Genomic DNA, 22867 nt, shown 5'->3' on the forward strand with positions numbered 1-22867 from the left:
CACTACACTAAAAAAGAGAGAGAAAAAAGGGGACTGGGCAGTCTATTCAAAGGATACAACCAAGAAAAAAGGAAAGACTTTCTGATCAAATCTAAAACTTTGAAAAAGTGAAATAATTGGAATAATAATAAATCAAATCAGATGGAAATATAAAATAAAAGGTCGCCACATTTGCTCAAATTTAAAGGATGTATCAAATGTCCGACTTCTTTTTTTCTCTAAACTTAAACAGCACATAATGGAGGAAAGCCCAAAAAAGACAGAAGGTGGATTAGAATCCTTCCACTTTAATACAATGGTTCTCCTAGCCAATAAAGTCATAAAGGCTATCAGACGTTGAGAAAACAGGAATATTTCCCGCTTCCAATGGGATAATCCCAAAAATTGCCGTAAGTAAATTAGGTTATAAATCCAGATCCAAGACTTTTGATAGGATTTTAAAAACATCTCTCCAAAAGTAATCTAGCTTTACACAAGACCAAAACATATAAGTGGCCACCTCAATATTACATCTGTCACAAATAGGATTAATATTGGAAAAAATACGCACTAGTTTATCCTTTGACATATGGGCACGATGCATTGTCTTGAACTGTATCAAGGAATGATGGGCACAAATTGATGAGTTATCAATGAAATGAAAAATTTTACTCCATTGATTATCTGAAAAAGACTTGGAATTCCAATTCCCAAGCATGTTTAATTTTATCATTAGATATTACCCGTGAATTCAATAACTGTTTATAGATTATAGCTATCAACCCTTTTTGAAATGGCTTAAGCTGAAAGAGAGCATTTGTCATATTAGGTGGATAAATAGAAGGGTAATTTGGCAATAAACCACGTAAAAAAATCCTGATTTGTAAATATCTAAAAAAGTGTACATTAGATAAATCATATTTATCCACTAACTGAGAAAAAGACATGAAACAATCCTCTAAAAATGAATCTGAAAAAGTTATTATTCCCTTGGTTTTCCAAATTAAAAAGGCTTTATCCAAAATTGATGGATATTAATAGAAAGGATGAAATTATTTAACTCAAAAAATCTATGAAACTGAAACCAAGTTCTTAATGTATGTTCAATAATGGGATTAAAATCTTGTCTACTAATCTTAGAAAACAAAAAGGTAGGAGGAGCTCACAGTAAAGAGGCCAAAGAGAACCCCTTCACCGAGTTTTCCTCCAAATCCAACCAGGAAGGACATCCATGTATATCTGAATAGTGAATCCAAAAAGTAATATATCGAATGTTTATTGCCCAATAGTACATTCTAAAATTTGGCAAAGCCATACCACCATCCTTTTTTAATTTCTGCAATGAGGCTTTACTCAATCTAGGATTCTTATTGTTCCAAATATAAGATAAGGTTACTGAATCTATTCTGTCAGAGAATGTTTTAGGAACAAAGGAAGGAACTGCCTGAAATATATATAAGAATTTTGGTAAAACTGTCATTTTAATAGCATTAATTCGGCCTATTAATGTTAATGTCATAGGCGACCATTTAGAAAGCTTTTGTTTGGTGTATTCAATTAATGGATAAAAAATTATATTTATAGAATGTGTGGTAAACCATATATAAGTTGTAACTGGGTTAACTGTCTGGACACGCCCCTCTGCTGACTGCCCCTGTGGTTCCTCCCACAGATTCCTGTATAAAGGTGAATTCACCTTGCCCCTCCCCCTCAGTTCAGGCAGACACTCAGCATGGAGGTCATATTGTACAGCGAATAAAAGCCTTTCAGTATTTTACCCAACTTCAGTCTTTTGGAGTTATTGAAAGTGCTTCATAGAGGTCCTTAAAATTTTTAATAATTTTAATACTAAGATAGGTAATGTAATTTTTAGCAATACTAAAAGGTACTTGATAATTTGGATCCGAGTAATTATCAACAGAAAATAACTCACTTTTATGTAAATTTAATTTATACCCCAGAAAAACTACTGAATTCAGAAAAAAATAGATAACATAGAAGGAATAGATTTCCTGAGATATGAAATATAAACCAACAGGTCATCTGTATATAACGAAACCGTGTGTATTTTGTCACCTCTCTTAATACCCTGAACAGTATTAGAATCTCTAAAAGCAATAGCAAGGGGTTCTAAAGCCAAGTTAAATAATAAAGGGCTAAGAGGACATCCCTGCCAAGCACCCCTATATCATCTAAAATAGGGAAATTTTTGATTATTACTTATAACCGTAGCCATACGGGCACTGTTTCTCTACTTCAACATTTTTATATTGTACTTGAAATACTGAAAAGAGCAACTGAGTTAGCTTGGAAAGAATTGCAGTTATCTTCTCAGAACCAATCAATTAACAAAAATTATTTTCTACACTTTAAGGAAACTATATTAGAAAGTGGTACCAAAATAAAAACAGCACGACTCAAGTTAGGCTAGTAGTTACTCTATTTTGGAAATTACACATTTACCCCACCAAGACTGAGTGGGTGCTCTGTGTACAAGGTGGAAGTAAAGAAGAAATAAACTGTTTGATATGGAAAAACTAATATACATTGATTTTAAAGACTTAAAATCAATGTAAGGACTTAATGACATTCACATCTATAAAGTAAAGAGATAAGCATTCTAACAAAGTTATAAACACTACTCTTATAATTGTTCTCTGTACTATAATTGTGTGTTATAAGTTTTGTTTCTAATTAGTGATCATGCATAATAAGGGGTCTAAGTAGCACAACCTATGCTAGAGAAATTGTACTAAGATTATTATTTTGTATTTTAATATGATTGTAAAATTATAATTTTCATCAACTGACTGCGATGTTGTTTGTTATCATTAATCAATTATGTACAAAATAGTAACATACATTACCAGGTAAGATCCCTAAGTAACTTGCAAAATAAAAGGAGTAATTATTAATAAATGGTTGTTGTTTAGAATACCAATATACTGTGATTTAATCAGTTTAAGCATTTTTATATAAATAAATCATGTAATCTTACAAAAATACTTACAGTTACTGAGGGTAAGAACCCAGATTATAAGTAATGCAATGTGCTTCATAGTTGCTGCTGCTGGCAAACTTACAGCCCTTTGAATGGTTTTTTATACTTACGATCAGTTCGTACCCATGCAAATGGAATGAGGAAGTGAAAACTTGAAATATTAGTTTCAAATCGTTAAGTCCCAGGCAACTGTAAAGGATTAATGCAAATCCTCACAGTGTGAGTTATGACACTTTAGCTCTGATTTTCTAAAGAACAATATTGCAAATTAAACAAATGCATTGAACCTAAGTTCTTAAGGATCTTTTGTACATTAACATTGCTGGGTTTTGCCTAGTGCCTCAAAAGCATTCTCTTGTAAATCATTGTGGAAACATTAAATTTACTATCCATTATTTAGGAAGTAATATATGAGATTACTTTTCTCTACTTTTTTGGATATACTTATCATTAATTTTCCAAAATATTCAAACACCTATAAACAAGCCACAAAAAAAGTTTCATTCTTTAATGGCTAAAATTAGTGCAATGAATTACTCAATTAGTTGGCCGTCCATGGATTGAAAATGGACTACTAAAGTTCAGATCAAAGTTTATTGATACTTAAGATATTTACAATACATTCATAAAATCTGAAATGATAATTAAAAAGTATGAGGATATTATGTGAACTCCTCTGGTAATAATGCATTGTCTATGATATTCATCTCAATCGTCAGATAATCTGTTTTATAATATGGATCCACTACCCATCAAGAGCAACAATTACCCATGGTGGCAAAGAAATTTTAATTTACCACTGAGTATGTACACTCCCCCATAGGGTTTGTTCTGTTTGCCACTGCATTTGACATAGCTGCCTAAACTGAAGTGAACAATAAAAGAAATATATGTTGAAGTTTGCTTAGCATGGCGAAGCAATATATGGAAACAATTTCAAAAATAGTGAGTTCTCAATTAAATAATTCTATTACAGTGGTTTTTCAGTGTTTTATGCAGACATATAATTTCATGAAGAGAACTGAGGAAAAAGAACTTCAAAATAGATAGGCATTGCCAAGAGACAACATCAATTTTGTTCAGCATGGGGAAAGGTGAGGCTTACTCACTCTATACTTTACAGAAATACCTGGAGGAAATATCTGAATTTATTTTCTATATTTTGGCCATGGGTTGGTTTGTCTCTTAGCTCATTGATATTTTGGTTCTATTATTATTTTTGAGCTCATCTGCTGTCAATGGCATTTTCATTCAATAAAAGCAAGAATATTAACAGTCATATCATTTCAGAAAAAAAATCACATGTCCATTCTATAATCAGTTCTGCAATCAAAGCGCCAGGGGGCAGTAAACATTTATAACAATAAAATCAGATGCCCTGATATACTAATAAAATGTCTTCCAAAGGGTGCCATCAAACCACAAACTTGAAACACCAATAGCCTTACAAAAGGCAATAATTGAATGATGAAACTATTGGAAAAATAAATCTACAACAAAGAACATCATGAAAGGCCCCGGCACAACCATATTTTGGGTAAGTGCACTCTTACATTTTTCACACAATGCAAGCAAGGACTATTGTAAACCTTAAGGAGATTGAAAGAAAGGAATTGAATTTAAAATCTTATATATCAGAATGCCTTGAAGGAATTGAGGTTCTCTTTCACTAGAGAAACAAAATAAATTGTTTTTAAGATCTTAAGTTGATGACAATCTAATTAGTTTTAAGTTAATCTAATCAGAAAAATGTATGAAAGGGAACAGATGAAGCAAATGCTAAGGGACACTGGTGCTGGGAGAGCATGAAATTCAGGCTCCTAACTCAATGTCATCATTTTACAGTCCAGGGAGCATGAAAAGCAGTTTATTGCCTCAGGATATACCCACTGGGTTCAGTTTAAGTAGCAGTGAGCTCCAGGTAGGGCTTGTGGCACTGATTAACCCTTACATACTGTTCATATTCTATTCTTTCACAGTATGGTTTGGGTCAATTTTGACCTGGCCCAAGAATCCCCTCTTAACAAGTGTCTATACCAAATTTTGAACCACAGGTGTATTTATAATGTATAAATAGCCTATCTAACATTAATAAATGGGTGATTAATCCTTAATAATACACACAAAGAATGCTGGTGAACGCAGCAGTCCAGGCAGCATCTATAGGAAGAGGTACAGTCGATGTTTCAGGCCGAGACCCTTCGTCAAGACAGACGAAGGGTCCTGGCCCGAAACGTCAACTGTACCTCTTCCTATAGATGCTGCCTGGCCTGCTGCGTTCACCAGCATTTTTTATGTGTGTTGCTTGAATTTCAAGCATCTAGAGATTTCCTCATGTCTGGATTAATCCTTAATTAATGTTTCAGAGATCTAAAATCCATTTCAATAGATAGGGGTCAAATTTGACCCAGAACAGCCTCAATGTACATTAATCCTTAATTAATGTTTCGGAGATCTAAAATCCGTTTCAATAGATAGGGGTCAAATTTGACCCGGAACAGCCTCAATGTACTAAATTTGTAGCACCTGTACAAAAGTATAAGTTTAATTATTTTCATTTTTGCACATTTTGGTTCACTTTAGGAAAAGTCATCAAATTTCAGCTAAAAATTGGCATTTAGGGTGTTTTTACTCCTGTCAAATATCAAAACGGGTCAAATTTGACCCTAACAGTATGTAAGGGTTAAAACCATTTATCTAAAGAGGGCACACTCACTGCTTGCAACTTAAAGTTTAAATCCTTTCAGGTTTTGGAAGTTAAAAGAAGTCACATAAAGAATGCAGGGGACAGCCATCAATCTGAGAAAAAAAAGTGGAGACAGCTTATAGACACATCTAGACAGCCTGATAGAGAATTCCATAATTCTCTATCATCTTAACTGCTCTATAAAACAAAATTATAATATATTGCAATGGTATAGAACAGTTGAGGCACTTTGGTTTATTGTGTCTATGTTAGCTTGTTGACAACTCTTTTATCCCACTTCCCTGCTCTTTCTCTGAAACCTCTCCCCTCCTGTTAGTTATTCAATTTCCTTTCAAAAGCTGTCATTAAATTCACCTCCACGCTTCTAGTTCAAACAACATGAACTTAAATGTGTGCCCTCTGTTTACCCATATAACTGAATTCATCATGAATCTAATTTGGCTTCAATAATTAAAACTATAATTTAAAGTAAGCTCTGACCAATTGTGAACTTCAACTGAAGGACTTCTTTTCTGTAATTTTATTTAAATCAAATATATTTTCTCAAGTTCTAAGATTCAGTTATTGTTCCTGGTTTAGCATTTAATATACTCACAAAGAGTTTGGAATTTAATCCTTCAGGTAAGACTAATAAATTATTATGCATGAGAGACATTTGTTCTTCTGAATAGTCAATAAAGCAAACATTTAATATAATTTCAATTGTTGGTGGCAAGAATTGAGGAGGTTTTTTGGGGGGTTTGAATTGCAGCTTGATCATTTGCAAGCACAACCAGGAAATCAGAATAAAAAATACCTAACTAATGATAAGCAATGTCTTTGTAAAGTGAAATAAATGAAAGGTCAAGTGATATTGTCAATTAGATCAGTATGATTTGGAAATAATGCCAGGATTGATTCATGTATTAAGCATTGCGTTTAGCTTAGCTCATCAAGATACCATGATAAAAGGAATCCTCCCCTAAAAGAATGTATAGGCAAAACAGGTAGGGAGCCTTGTTTCTGAAAGAGAGAATATTGTAAGAGATCATAAATTGTTATATGGTTAAGATTAATTCCACCATTACTTCAAGGCATATCGGGTTCCAGACTGAAGGGACACAGTTTCAAAATGAATGGAAAATTAAGAACTAAGAGCAAGACATGCATTATGAGGAATAATAGTAGAGGCAAAGAGTCATACAGTACAAAAACAATCCCTTCAGCCCAACATGTCTATGCAAACAATCAAGTAGCCGTACAACAACATATACCAGACTCTTCATAAATGAAGCACTATATCTCAGTAACACCCTGGTAAACCTACTCTACACTCTCTCCTGTGCATTCATACCTTTCCTATAGTGCAGTGAATAGAGCTAAGCACAATACTGCCAGCTCTAATGAATCAAAATTTTATGAAGTTGTTCCATTAACTCCATGGTCTTATGCCTTGACTAACGATGAACAGAATTCTTTATGCTTTCATTCCCACCTTGCAAGCTTGCAACCGTGGCTAACAAAAGAAGTCAAAGCGAACATATGAGGGGTGATTGATAGGTTCATAGCCTAAGGTAGAAGGAGCCAATTTTAGAAAACCTAGCACATTTATTTTTCAACATAGTCCTTTCTTACATTTACACACTTAGTCCAGCGGTCGTGGAGCATATGGATCTTGGACCTCTACAAAGTGTCCACAGATGGGTGATTAATAAGTTTGTGGCCTAAGGAAGAAGGAGTTGAAGCTATACAACTCTTGTTACATGCACATGCAGGTCAACTCTATAAGTGATTATGCAGAAAGTTTGAAGTTAATAACTCATCTCCTTCTACCTTAGGCCACCAACTTATCAATCACCCCTTGTAAAAGTCAGAGAGAGGGCATATAATTGAGTAAAACCTAGTGAAAAGTTGGAGGATTGCAAAACTTTTAAAAACCAACTAAAAAGTCATTAAGATGATAAAGATAGAATACTAAAGTAAGTTAGCCATTATCATCATGGTTATCCCTCGAGGTCGAGGATGATGGTCTTCGTTCTGAAGAAGTGGCCCACAGAGCGAAGACGCCTGTGTGTGTATTTGTGTAACGTGTACTTGATGTTACACTCCAAGAAGCACACAATACTTCACAAATCAACCAACTGTTTCCAATGGCATGGAAACCACAACGATTGGAGCTGATGGATTTGTTGCAGCCTTCATCCGCCTTCACAGCCATTGAGTTCAACGTAACTTTGTCCGCCTGTTCCACCATTGAGGTCTTGGTTGGATTGTTCTTTGTCAGGAACTCACCCTTGACCTTACCGCCATGGGTGACCCTACCAGGAGCATAGCTCCAGACGGCATTGCTCTCAGGATCATAGGACCGCACAAGCTTCTCCACCACGACAAGGTGACAATCCACGGAGAAGTCTAGCCATTAATATTAAAGAGGATACTAAAAGTTTCTTCAGATACATAAAGTGTAAAAGAGAGGCGTGAGTGGATATCAGACCACTGGAAAACATTGCTGGAGAGATAGTAATGGTGGGCAAGGAAATGGTGGATGAATTGAATAAGTATTTTGCATCAGTCTTCACTGTGGAAGACACATGTGGTATGCTGGAAGCTTGAGAGTATCAGGGATCAGAAGCATGTGAGGTTGTCATTACCAGGGATAAGATTCTAGGGAACTGAAAGGTAGATAAATTGCATGGAGCAGATGGTGTTCAGCCTAGGAATATGAAAGAAGTGGTCAAAGAGATTATGGAGGCACTAGTAATGATCTTTCAAGAATCACTAGATTCTGCAATGGTTCCAGAAGACTGGAAACTTACAAATATCACTCCACTCTTCAAGGATGGAGAGAGGCACAAGAGAGAAAATTATAGGCCAGTTAGTCTGACCTCAGTGGTTGGTAAGATGCTGGAGTCGATTGCTAAGGATAAAGTCTTACGGTACTTGGAGGCACATGATAAATAAGGCCATCATCAGCATCATTTCCTTAAGGAAAATCTTGCCAGACAAATTTGCTGGAATTGTTTGAAGAAATAACAAGCAGGATACACAGAGGAGAATCGGTGGATGTTGTGTACTTGAATTTTCAGAAGATCTTTGACAAGGTGCCACACACGACGTTGCTTAACAAGCTACGAGCCCATGGTATTAAAGGAACAATACTAGCACGGATAAAGCAGTGGCTGGTTGTCAGGAAGCAAAAAGTGGGAATAAATGGAGCCTTTTCTGGTTGGTTGCCAGTGATTCGTAGCATTCCACAGGAGTGCATGTTGGGACCACTTCTTTGTATGCTATATGTCAATGACTTGGAAGACAGAATTGATGAGTTTGTTGCAAAGTTTGCAGACAGTATGAAGATAGCTAGAGGGGCAGGTAGTTTTGAGGAAGTAGAGTGACTACAGAAGGACTTAAACAGATTAGGAGAATGGGCAAGTAAGTGGCCGGCAGAATATAGTATCAAGAAGTTTAAGCTTATGCACTTTGGTAAAAGAAGTAAGAGTGTATACTATTCTCTAAATGGAGAGAAAATTCAAAAATCTGAGGCACAAAAGGGCTTGGAATTCCTTGTGCAGGATTCCCTAAAGGTTAATTTGCAAGTTGAGTCAGTGGCAAGGAAGGCAAAAAGTGATATTACCTTTCATTTCAAGACGACTTGAATATAAAAGCAAGGATGTAATTTTGAGGCTTTATAAAGCACTGGTGAAGCCTCACTTGGAGTATTGTGCACAGTTTTGGGTCCTTATCTTACAAAGGGTGTGCTGACACTCAAGAGGGTTCAAAGGAGGTTCACGAAAAGTTATTCCAGGATTGTACAGCTTGTCATATGAAGAGTGTTTGATGGATCTGGGCCTGTATTCATTAGAGTTTAGAAGAATGAAAGATAAGTTCTTTGAAACCTGTCCAATGTTGAAAGGCCTCCATATAGTGGATGTGGAGAGGATGTTTCCCATGGCAGGAAAGCCTAGGACCAGAGGACACAGCCTCAGAATCAAGGAGCATCCTTTTAGAACAGAGATGAGGAGGAATTTCTTTCACCAGAGAGTGGTGAATCTGTGGAACTGGTTTCCACAGGCTGGCCATCAATCCATGGCCTCCTCTAATGTTCCAATGAGGCCACACTCAGGTTGGAGGAACAACACTTTATATTGTGCCTGGGTAGCCTCTAACTTGATGGTATGAACACTGACTTCTCCAACTTCCTGTAATGGCACCTGCACCCTACTTCACCATTCCCCATCCACTATTCACTCTCTCAGCTTATCTCTTTGCCTGTCCATCACCTCCCTCTGGTGCTCTTCCCTCTTTTCTTTTGACCGTACTTTTTTCCATAGATGCTGCCTGGCCTGCTGAGTTCCTCCAGAATTTTGTGTGTATATCTTCAAGTAGTTCATACCTCCCTTCTAGTTCTTTACTAAACCCTTGAAATTTTCATCTTTCACTTTCACAGGAAAATGTTGGCCCTGACCTATAACCATTTCACTTTTCAAACACCCCCATTTGTTAGATGTAGATTTACCTGTAATAAGCTGTTCACGGTCTATTTTAGCAGCTCCTATCATATAAAGATAAAAGAGACTGTTGCTGCTGGAATGTGCAGCAACAAACAAGATGCTCGATGAACTCGATGAACATCTCAATTTTCAAAGTACATTTATTATCAAAGTATGCATATATTATATAATTTTGAGATTCATCTGCTTACAGGCACCAGGCAGCCACAAAGTAAGAAACCTAAAAGGACCCAATTAAAAAAAACATAACAGCCAATGATCAGAGCGAGAGAAAAAACACAACCCGTGCAAACAATGGACCTTAGAAAAATAGGGGGCCAGGGGTAACCCTAGCTAATTTCTAAAGTAAACACATGTTTGGCACAGCATTGTGGGTGAAGGGCCTGTATTGTGCTGTAGGATCTCTATGTTTTTTATGTTCTATGTTCTAGTAAAAAGAAGCAACAGCATTCAGAACAATAGTTAGTTTACAAACCTGGTACAGGCTCATAGCCTCAAGCTCAGTTCATCACACAATGGGGCAAGTTGCCACGAAGCTTGGAGACACCAATCACGGAGCAGCTGGAACAGCCTCACAGCCTCAGCTCCGTGGAGAGGAGTTAACGTTGCAGATGGGCGAGCAAGCACAATCGGCCTGATCTTCACCTCCAGTCCCTGCAGAGGGAAACAAGCTGTTGACTTTGAATGGACAATCAGGTAAAGACCTTTCATATGGACAGAAAGATAGAGGGAAGGTAGAATGTAGAAAATTTCAGCACAGTTCTGTAACGTTCAATGTTCATTTGAACATTAGAATGTTGTTACGACCCTTTAATCTATTCTAAGATTATATAAAGTTTCCCTCCTGCAGAGCCTTCAATTTGTCTATCTTCCATATACCTATATGAGTTGCTCAAATGCCTCTAATGTATATACCTCTACTATTACCCCTTGCAGGACATTCCAAATCAGGTTCAACATCACTGGCATCTGTCATGAAATTTGTTGTTTAATGGAAGCAGTGCATAATCATAAAAAGTCTTAAATTACAATAAGAAGCATATATAAAAATAGGTATTGCAAAAAGAGTGGGACAACTACGCAAGTAGAGTCCATGGGTTCATTGTCCATTCAGAAATCTGATGGCAGAGGGGAAGAAGCTGTTCCTGAAACACTGAGTGTGTGTCTTCAGGCTCCTGTACCTCTTCCTTGGTGGTAGCAATGAGAAAAGGGCATGTCCATCGGGCATATCCTGGGGATGGGGATCCTAAATGATGGATGCTGCCTTTTTGAGGCATCCATTTTCGAAGGTGTCCTGGATGCTGGGGAGGTGAGCTCCCATGATGGATCTGGCTGAGCTGACAATTTTTTGCAGCTTTTTCTTATCCTCAACCAGCTAGAATGCCCTCAACGGTACATCTGTAAAAGTCTGTGAGTGTCTTTAGTGACACACCAACTCTCCTCAAACTCCTAAAGAAATATAGCCACTGCCTTACCTTCTTTGTAATTGTATCAATATGTTAAGTCCAGGATAGATCCTCGAAGATGTTGACGCCCAAGAACATCAAACTGTTCACCTTTTCCACTTCTGATCCCTTGATGAGGTCAGGTGTGTGTTCCCTCAACTTCTCCTTCCTGAAGTCCACAAGTAATTTGTTGGTCTTATGACGCTAAGTACAAGGTTGTTACTGCAACACCACTCAACCAGCTGATTTATCTCACTCGTATCGCCATCTGAAATTGTGTCATTGTGCCTACCAACAATAATTATGTTTCAGCTGTGCCTAGCACCAGTCGTGGGTGTGTGGAGGAAAGAGTAGCGAGCTTGTTGATTAGAACTGAGGGTATGATTATGTTGAACGCTGAACACTCACCACTCCCTGTCTAAAAAAATAACTTACCTCTTACATCCCACCTATATTTTCATGCAACCTCCTTAAAATTATGCCCCTTGTATTAGCCATTAAAACTGGTATAAAAATATGAAGAGAGGGGATGAAATAGACCTAGCAAGTAACAGGTGAATCCAGGTGAGGATGGGGGTGTGGAAACAAGTGATAGCTGGAGGAGACAAAGTGCTGCTGCCGTGATTGAATCTGATAGAAAAGGAAGATGCAGCATGAAACAAAATAAGGATGGTACCAGTAGGGAGAGGAGGCTCACTGAAAGCAGTGTGCGGATGACTGGTAGTTGGAGAGGATGGGGGAGGGGAAAGCAACTGGATGACTTCTATCCCCCATCAGGAAGGTCTCAAAGCTCTACGCTTCTTTTTGGATTCCAGACCTAATCAGTTCCCCTCTACCACCGCTCTGCTCCGTCTAGCGGAATTAGTCCTTACTCTTAATAATTTCTCCTTTGGCTCCTCCCACTTCCTCCAAACTAAAGGTGTAGCTATGGGCACCCGTATGGGTCCTAGCTATGCCTGCCTTTTTGTTGGCTTTGTGGAACAATCTATGTTCCGTGCCTATTCTGGTATCTGTCCCCCACTTTTCCTTCGCTACATCGACGACTGCATTGGTGCTGCTTCCTGCACGCATGCAGAACTCGTTGACTTTATTAACTTTGCCTCCAACTTTCACCCTGCCCACAAGTTTACCTGGTCCATTTCCGACACCTCCCTCCCCTTTCTAGATCTTTCTGTCTCTGTCTCTGGAGACAGCTTATCCATTGATGTCTACTATAAGCCTACTGACTCTCACAGCTATCTGGACTATTCCTCTTCTCACCCTGTCTCTTGCAAAAACGCCATCCCCTTCTCGCAATTCCTCCGTCTCCGCTGCATCTGCTCTCAGGATGAGGCTTTTCATTCTAGGACGAGGGAGATGTCTTCATTTTTTAAAGAAAGGGGCTTCCCTTCCTCCACTATCAACTCTGCTCTTAAACACATCTCCCCCATTTCATGTACATCTGCTCTCACTCCATCCTCCCGCCACCCCACTAGGAATAGGGTTCCCCTGGTCCTCACCTACCACCCCACCAGCCTCCGGGTCCAACATATTATTCTCTGTAACTTCCGCCACCTCCAACGGGATCCCACCACTCAGAACATCTTTCCCTCCCCCCCCCCCTCTCTGCATTCAGCAGGGATCGCTCCCTACACAACTCCCTTGTCCATTTGTCCCCCCCATCCCTCCCCACTGATCTCCCTCCTGGCACTTATCCGTGTAAGCGGAACAAGTGTTACATATGCCCTTACACTTCCTCCTTTACCACCATTCAGGGCCCCAAACAGTCCTTCCAGGTGAGGCAACACTTCACCTGTGAGTCGATGGGGGTGATATACCTCGTCCGGTGCTCCCAATGTGGCCTTTTATATATTGGCAAGACCCGACGCAGACTGGGAGACCGCTTTGCTGAACATCTACGCTCTGTCCGCCAGAGAAAGCAGGATCTCCCAGTGGCCACACATTTTAATTCCACATCCCATTCCCATTCTGACATGTCTATCCATGGCCTCCTCAACTGTAAAGATGAAGCCACACTAAGGTTGGAGGAACAACACTTTATATTCCGTCTGGGTAGACTCCAACCTGATGGCATGAACATCGACTTCTCTAACTTCCGCTAGGCCCCACCTCCCCCTCGTACCCCATCTGTTACTTATTTTTATGCACACATTCTTTCTCTCACTCTCCTTTTTCTCCCTCTGTCCCTCTGAATATACCTCTTGCCCATCCTCTGGGTCCCCCCCCCTTGTCTTTCTTCCCGGACCTCCTGTCCCATGATCCTCTCGTATCCCCTTTTGCCAATCACCTGTCCAGCTCTTGGCTCCATCCCTCCCCCTCCTGTCTTCTCCTATCATTTTGGATCTCCCCCTCCCCCTCCAACTTTCAAATCCCTTACTCACTCTTCCTTCAGTTAGTCCTGACGAAGGGTCTCGGCCTGAAACGTCGACTGTACCTCTTCCTAGAGATGCTGCCTGGCCTGCTGCGTTCACCAGCAACCTTGATGTGTGTTGGATGACGTGGGGCTGAGGTGAGTGTAAGAATGACTGGATAGATGAGAAGAAGAGAGAAAATGGACAGCAGAACAGTTTACATAATATTGCGGAATTCAATGTTCATGATGTTGAGATTCCTGAGAAGAGGGCTTCCACTCCGAGATGTTCCCCTTTCTCTGAAATCAGGGTCCCGCATTCAGTTATCGATGGAGCCATCAGCCACATCTCCTCTACTTACTGTACATATCCTTTTACCCATTATATCATCAGACCCCCAGACAGAACACGGACAGAGTTCCCCTGATCTTTAACTATCACTCAGACATACAGCACATTATTCTTTGTTATTTCCACCAGCTACATGATTCCACATCAGCCACATCTTCTCCTCCCCACCTCTTTTTGCTTTCCACAGGGATCACTCTGTGTGTGTGTGTGTGTGTGTGTTATTTCCACCAGCTACATGATTCCACATCAGCCACATCTTCTCCTCCCCACCTCTTTCTGCTTTCCACAGGGATCACTCTCTGTGTGACTTCCTGGGCTGCTCGTCCCTTTCCATCCACCAACCCCTCTCTGCAGGCACTTTCCCATCACAAATCAGTTGTGACATCCAACTATGTATGCATTACCAAAGAGGAGGTATCATTGAGCATGAAGGAAGAAAATATCTAACTCAGTTGAGTCGACAACAATGGCAGTAAGCAAACCAAATATCTTTGTTCTTGCCATGTGGAGGAAAGAATGGATGTTGCCATTTTGTGATTGCATTATGGTTTTGCTCAGGAATAGCTGAAACAAATGTGGACACACTGATGCCCCTACAAATAATGTGCTGAACTAGAGTTCATTTCCAAATACAAAGTTGTTTGCGAGATGTCTTTGGTAATATTGAACATGCAGGTTTATGACTAGGGCAGTCTGTCATGACCTGAGTAACTCTAGCCTAGCAAATTGCTGATCTGCTTAACTGCTCTGATTCAGGAAGAACAAGGAAAGAGGCATTAATTATAAGTTATTGCTTGTAAGAAGAGCAATAAGAGCATGCAGTCTTAGACAAGAATCTGTGACAAGCTGAGACATATTAGCCAGATAGGTCAGAGCCAACAAGATCGAAAAACAACATTTTGTACTGTTATAAAAAGGGAATAAGAATGAGGTGCTTGAGAACAAAGCAGTAAGAACTCTGGAAATTAACTATCACAAGGAACATCCAATGCCTGGGGTTAGGAGAAGGATCGATCGTTTGGTCAATTGACGATCCCCTATATCAGTTTCATAAGTTGGAGTGGTGGTTGAAGTGAATATTGGTAAAAAGGGAACAATAGAATTAATGACTTTTGTAAGAAACTGTAAAGTGCAAGCTTTAAATTAATTACAAAATGTGTATTGAATTTCCTAACTATACAGTTGATGATAGATCAATAAATTTATCATCTCTAGGTTGGCTCAAAAAGGAAAAAAGAATTTGAGGTCTGGGGCCTCATTACAAGTTGAACCACCAACATGGTTAGGATATTAAAATGAGAAAAGGAAAAGAAGACAAAAACAATCCGGGGGTTTGGATGATTAGAAAGATTACGTTCATAGTTGTATACAAAGAAAATGGCCTGCCTAAAATGAGTGGACAGGGAAGGTTGAAAGTGGAAGATGGGGGTCATCGAGGATGCATTGTGGAAAGAAGTTAGTAAAAAAGAAATCAAAGAAATTACGAGGGATTAAAAAAGCAATTAAAAAGCTATATGAATGGGAAGTATGTAAAAAGACATAAATGAAGTGAAGAGTGTAAAACAGAAATAGGCAGAGGAATTGTGTAAGTGCAGAGAAATGCAAAGAAAATGAAATGCAAAGGGAGCAGGTCACGTGAATTTGATATACGAGTCAGCTTCAGGCTCAGTGTGAACTTGTGACAAGAGTAAAGGAGAAAGGTGAAGAAAAGTGAAAAGGCAAATATGAAAATAGAGAAATGGAAAAGTCAGTGTTGAGATTTACAGACTGTTATGAACGTTATGCAGAAATCAGTAGCTGGGAACACACGAAGTGCTTAATACAAGCAGAGAAGCTGCAAAGTCATCTCTCAGCTCAGAGAGGAGTGATATCTGCATTTGGGATGAGAACATAATGATGAAGATATAGACTGGGGTGATTTGGCGAATGAGGCAACACAGTATAATAATGAGGATGATTGGGGCCACCTCCCTCTGGATTTTTCCGAGACAAGGTAGAACCTTCAGCATCCCTGCACTTGTGGTAACGGAGGAGACAACCAAGCCAGGGGTACCAAAAATGACATGGTATTCTACCTCTTTTGACAGGGCTCAATTGAGTGATATAGCTGCGAATATATCTAAATGTGGGCTGTGAAATGATCCTCAAGCACCTGAATGAATACACCATGGTTGTCACTGACATTATAAAGACACACATGGACAATTGCATTACCACAAAATCATTCACAGCCTTCCCTAACCAGAAGCCCTGGATGAAATAAGAGATCCACACTCTGCTGAGGGGTAGATTAGTGGTGTTTCGATCTGGTGACAAAGGAAAATAAAAGAGGTCGAGGAATGACCTCCAGAAAGCCATCTCACATGTAAAGTGGCAATTCCGGACCAAACTTGAATCACAGAAGGATCCTCAACAGATGTTGGAGGGCTTAAAAGTTATCCCCACTACAAAGCAAAACCAAGTGACGTACTCTCTGACAACAAGGTTTTGCTCCCAAGTGAGCTCAAACCCTTTTAATACTCATTCTGACCGATAGGACACGGAGGTACCTTCATGAACTCTCACAGCCCCCTGATTCTCCTCTAGTTTCAGTCTCTGAGGTTGATGTGAGTGCATCCATCAGCAGAGTTACTTCACAGAAAGCTTCTGGCCCAGACGGTGTACCTAGCCAAGTACTGAAGACCTGTTCTAATCAACTGGCTAGAAGTGTTTATGATACCTTTAACCCCTCACTTTGGCAGTCTGCTTCAAGGAAGCTTTAATCATACTGGTGCCCAAGAAGAATATGTTAACTCGTCTTAATGGCTATCATCCAGCAGCACTTACATCCACAGTGATGAAGTCCTTTGAGAGGTTGTCCATGAAACATAGCAACTCCTACTTGTGGAGTGACTTGGATCTGCTCCAGTTTACTTACCATCACAACAGATCAATAGCAGGTGCCATTTCATTAGCTCTTCACTCAGCTCTGGAACATCTGGACGATGAAGATGTATGCATCAGGATGCTCTTCATTGCATTCAATGCTATCATACCCTCAAAATTAATCAATAAGACTAGACCTCGATATGCTCTTGTGGAACTGGATCCTTGAATTCCAAGAAAGGATCATCTATCATGAAGGACACCCACCACCCAGGGGCCATGCTCCCTTCTCATTGGTACCATCTGCGAGGAGCTACAGGAACCTTAACTCCCATTGTACCAGAGTCAGGAACAGTTAATATCCTTCAACCATCAGGCTCCTGAACCAGTGTGGATAACTCACCACAGTACTGAAATTATTCCACAACTTATAGACTCACTTTCAAGGACTCTACAATTCATGTTCTCAGTATTTATTTATTTATTCATTCATTCATTCATTCATTCATTCATTCATTCTTGTTTTTACTTGAATTTGCACAGTTTATCTTTTGCACATTGCTTATCAGTCTTGGTGTGTAGTTTTTCACTGATTCCATTGTACTTCTTTGTTCTAATGTGAATGCCTGCAAAAATGAATCGCAGGGTCATATATTGTGACATATACGTACTTTGATCATAAAATTGCTTTGAACTTTGAAAGTTCAGAATTATGCAATACTAATATTTTAATTGAATTTACTGGACATTCGCAAGTAGAGGAGTTGACTGCACCACTGAGTTGTGCTCTCAAGTTGCCAACCACTCAAAAACATATTCTGTGAAGTGAGTTTATAAGGAAAGCAGATTTGAGTTTTGATTCGATTAATTGCATGGTATGGCAGTTTAATGTTAATAGAGGGCAAAACCCTATGGACATTCCTATGGCAAATCCCTATGGACAGTAGGGCAATATGAGGACAGGATATGAACAGTTGAGGAGATGTGGGAGAAGGCAGAAGATATGACTGAGGTCTCACATGCCAGACAATTTACAGGTTTCCCCCGCTATCCGAAAGTAGAGCATTTCTATGAAACTTTTCGTAAGTCGAAATGGTGTAAAGCGAAGAAGCATTTCCCATTAATTTATATGGGAAATTTTTTGAGCATCCCCAGACCTAAAAAATAGCCTACCAAATCATATCAAATAACACATAAAACCTAAAATAACACTAACATATAGTAAAAGCAGGAATGATATAATAAATATACAGCCTATGTAAAGTAGAAATAATGTATGTACAGTGTAGTTTCACTTACCAGAATTGGGAAGACAGCAAGCACACTGGAAGGTTGAGAGGTGGTGGTGCTGATGATGATGCGGTGTTAGGCTGAGTCATCGGAGGTTGGAGTGGTGGGAGGTACAGAAGACTGGAGTGTAGGACAGAGAGGGATATTCTTTCTCACTACGTAAAAATAGTACGAATGGTGGACACAAGCAAGTTCAAAGCACGCACAATGTCTTTATTTCATTCACCACTATTGAAACATTTAGTTACGTCCAGTTTTACTCTAAACTTAACACCCTTACGAGCTCTCTTAGGCTTTTCTGATACCTTCGGACACATCTTGCTGATGGATTCAAAGAGACAGGTCAAAGCTATGGCGGCTTGATGCTGAGATGCTGAGTGTAGTTCCTGGGGAAGGAGCTTGGCGGCGTCACTTTCGCTGCTCAGGGTACGCACTGCCTCTATAACGGCTCACTGCAAAACAAACGCTAAACATTATTTTCGCTTTTTGCCTTTTTTCATAAAAGCGAAAATCCTCTTCGGATTTCTTTCGGTTAGCGAAAACAGGTACTAATATAGGTCTTTTGTAAAAGCGAAGTAACGTAAAGTGAACTCTCGAAAAGCGGGGGATACCTGTAATTTAAATTGCCAGACAACGTTTTATAAACATAACATGAATGGAAAGAGAAGAGTGTAAGACAGTGATGCATAACCCCCAAGATAAGTTTAGGCAATGTACAGAAAATTGTTCAGAGTTTGTTAACACAGGAAATTTCGTGAGAAATAGCATTTACGAACAATTAACCATTTGGAAGTTGGAGACTCTCCAGACATTATTGGAAACTGAATAAAGTTACTTCTTTAACTGACTCCACAGTAGCCACGAGTCTTGAGACTATAATTAAAGAATTGCTGCAAAAGTTAGATGAGGTGAGTTTGATTGTCAAGTCTTTAGGTACCACCTTGTTGGTTTTGCCATCAAATCTTACCTACTTAAAGGAATGGAAATTAGAATACACTAAGACAGTATCAGATCTTAAAACTAGCCTTGCAGAAGCATCTGTTCTTAAGACCTTAAAACCTTCTAAGCCACTTTCTTTGGAAATTGCTGCCATCAGTAACTCGATATCCACTGTTACTCCAGGAGATGCGAGTATTAGGTTACAGTATAAAAACATCAACAAGACCATTCATTCCCATTTTAAAATCAGGAGAGGAAAATAGATTCATGCAACCGAAAAATTCCTGTTTAAGGATCTTTGTTGATGGACCATCATCAGTTCCGGATGGAGCAAGGCTTACAGGATGTGGTATAAATGCAGAGTACAAATAGAGAGTGCTGAGATCAAGTTATCTAAGGCATTGAGTACACAAGTGGCAGAATTTACTGGTTAGATTTTGTTTTTGGCAGACATCCTTCAGGAGTGATATTACACTCGGGTAGTATCTATGTTTGTAATAGTTTGACTAATATTTACCATTTGGCAGGTTAGAGGTTACTTTTCAACAAACAGTGGACAGTGCATTTGAGAAAGTGACAAGAAACGCTTAAAGAGTAAAAAAATGAAGGCTCACTCAAAAACTTCTCCAGAAGGAACAGGAAGTCCGATGAGTTAACAAGATTAGGAGGGAGATGTGGGGTGAAATAGAATCCGGATACTAAGGGAGTGATGACACAGAAACCTGCAAAGAGTATACTTATAGACCTAGTCAAGGTACAGCAACATGATCAGAAGTTAGCAAAGATACAGAAAGGAGAGAATTCTGAAAAAATTGGGAAGCATCCAGGAATTCAGATATGGAATGGGATTGTACTTAACAATGTTAGATTGGTGGTGCCAGAAGGTGAAAGAAACCAGAAGATATATTGATACCATGACATTTTGGGGCATCAAGTAGCAGATAGAGCTACAGAACAATTAAAAAATGTGTCCTGGTGGCCAGAAATGCAAGGAGACGTAGAACATTATTGTAAAATTGTTTGATTTGAGCCCAGCATAACCCAAATAAATTGGCTAGTAGCAGTTTAAGAATCTTAATTAAGAGTTGTATAGCAAAGTGACTAATCAAGGGCATTTGGCTGTAGGTCATCAGTTTTGGCAGCCTTAAAGCACAGGAAGATGGAAGAAGTACTCAGGGTTTGACCAAGTGCATCCTCAGCCTTTGTGGAAAACTGGGGGGGAAATGCGGAGTCCCTTATGCTACTTTTAGGCACAGATCAAGTTCCAAAACACTAGCAGATAACTAAAGTTATACCATTATCTAGGACAGCAAAGCCATACTAGAGTTATAAAGGCCAGTTAGCCTAATATCAGTGGTAAGTTTCTGGAAGCGATTTTCAGGAACAGCAATGACCAACATTTGGATTGACACGGACTGTTTAGGAATAGTCAGCTCAGTTTTGTATGTGGGAAATCTTGACAAATCATTTGAGTTTTTTTGAAGAACCAAGAAGAGTAATGAAGGCAGAGTGATGAACGTCATCTATAGGAAAAGCCTTTGTCAAGGAGGTCACATATGGAAGGCTTGTCTACAAGGTTAGATTGAATGGGATCCAGCATGAGCTAGCTTAGTGGACATAAAATTCGCCTAATGGAAGGAAACAGAGGGTAATAGCAGAAGGTCTTTTTTTCAGACCGGAGCCCGGTAATTGGTGGTGTACCATACAGATCGGCCCTGGGCCACTGTTCTTCATTAACTCTTGGCACAACATTATTTCAGTTCAGGGTGTCAGAGTTCAAACTTCAATCCCAGTGTCCTCTGTAATGAGTGGAATGTGTAGGGTTTCACTGAGTGCTCCGGTTTCCTCTCACAGTCCAAAGACGTACCAGTTAGCAGGCTAATTGGTCATTGTAAATTTTCCCGCAATCAGGTTAGGGTTAAATCAAGAGGTTGTTGGGGGTAGCTGGTCAGTGTGGTTCAAAGGGCCAGAAGGGTGTATTCCACACTGTATCTTTAAATCAATGAATGAATAAATAAATAAACAAATAAATAAACAAACAACTTGGATGAGTGAGAATGTTCAAGGCATATTGGTATGACACTAAAATTGGCAGTACCGTAGGTAGTGGAGGTTATCAAAAATTAAAAGGGGATCTTGATCACCAGGTAAGTGGGCAGAGGAATGGCAAATGGTTTCCAGTAAAGTAAGTGAAAGGTGTTACATCTTTGGAAGTCAGATGAGGGTCGGACTTCCACAGTGAACAGTGCAGTTCTGGGAAGCATTGTAGACCAGAAGGACACAGGAGTACAAGTACATAATCCCCTGAAGGTAGTGTCCTGGTAGACAGGGTGGTGAAGAAGGTGTTTGGCATGCTAGTCTTCGTCAGTCAGGACATTAAATATAAGAGTTGGGATGTTATGACTCCATGACTCTAATTACCTGCCAACATGTCACGAACTGGGTTGCTGGTCTTTTTTTCTGGGAAGTGTTTGTGGGTATCTTGTCTTATGAGGATGATGTAATGGTTTTGTGGAGGTCACATGATGTAATTTTCACGCCGATGTGAGATCACGTGTGGACATGTTCACGACAAGTATGGTGTGACACAGTTTCGTTTCAGTTGAGTTGTTGTCTGTTTCGTTTGCTACTCCGTTATGCTGCGTATTCGTCTTATGACGCAGTTCATTTTTAAGCCAGAGTTTTACTTTCTATTTTAAGGTAGAACCTTTGTGCTGGCAGTTTTGGCAATATCTACCAGGTTTTTGTTTTAGTTTTACCTTTGCAGTTCAGTATCGGAGAGTGAAGACCTTTATCAAAATACGGAACCCGAAGAATTGAGAAAAGTTGGTGTCGTTTGGCAGTTTCATAAAGGATCGACCTTATTGAGTCTTCGGTCAAGAAATAGTAACCTGCATCTGAGATAACTCCTGCCAAAAGAGCAAGGAAGTTCGCGCAGGGTTTGCTCATCAGGAAAAGGTCAGTTCCTTTTCAGCCATTTATTTCCTTTGTCGTGAATCCTTTGGACAGAACCAGCAGAAATATTGCGTCTATGGAGAAATCCTTCTCCAGAGAAGTCTCTCCTTATTGACTGTGTAAATCACTTGGACTTTCGAATTTACCACTTTAAGAACTGTTTTCAAATTTACCCTGTGAAGAATTGTTCCAGAATTGCTGCATAGCAGTTAACTTCTGGTTAAGTTAGTCGTTTGAATATATTTTTCCACTATTGTTGAGCAGAGTTTAATAAACGTTTATGTTTGTTTAATATAACCTGTCTCAATTTGATATTTATTGTTGCCGGTCACGTGACAAAAATTGGGGGCTCGTCGGGATCGTTCCAGTTTTGAGTTTAAGTGCTTGTTTAATTATCATTCTGATTTGGAAAAGGAAAAACTCGATTCTTTTGTTTGTTTGGTCTGTGTGGGTGGTATTCAGCAGCAATGAATATTGACGACTTTATGGAATCGCCA

At 39.4% G+C, this 22867-nt stretch overlaps 1 protein-coding gene across 1 annotated transcript in view; it reads right to left on the bottom strand.

Moving 5' to 3' along the window:
- LOC140187006 (uncharacterized) overlaps positions 1-3057 on the bottom strand; it is a 98270-nt gene extending 95213 nt beyond the window's left edge. Inside the window, exon 1 of the mRNA XM_072241867.1 lies at positions 2990-3057. Coding sequence (XP_072097968.1) covers positions 2990-3038 — 49 coding nt within the window. The 5' untranslated portion in view covers positions 3039-3057. The remainder of the gene's footprint in view (positions 1-2989) is intronic.
- Positions 3058-22867: the final 19810 nt, after the last annotated feature.

The sequence above is a fragment of the Mobula birostris genome, chromosome 23 (assembly GCF_030028105.1).
Source record: "Mobula birostris isolate sMobBir1 chromosome 23, sMobBir1.hap1, whole genome shotgun sequence".
Lineage (NCBI taxonomy): Eukaryota > Metazoa > Chordata > Chondrichthyes > Myliobatiformes > Myliobatidae > Mobula > Mobula birostris.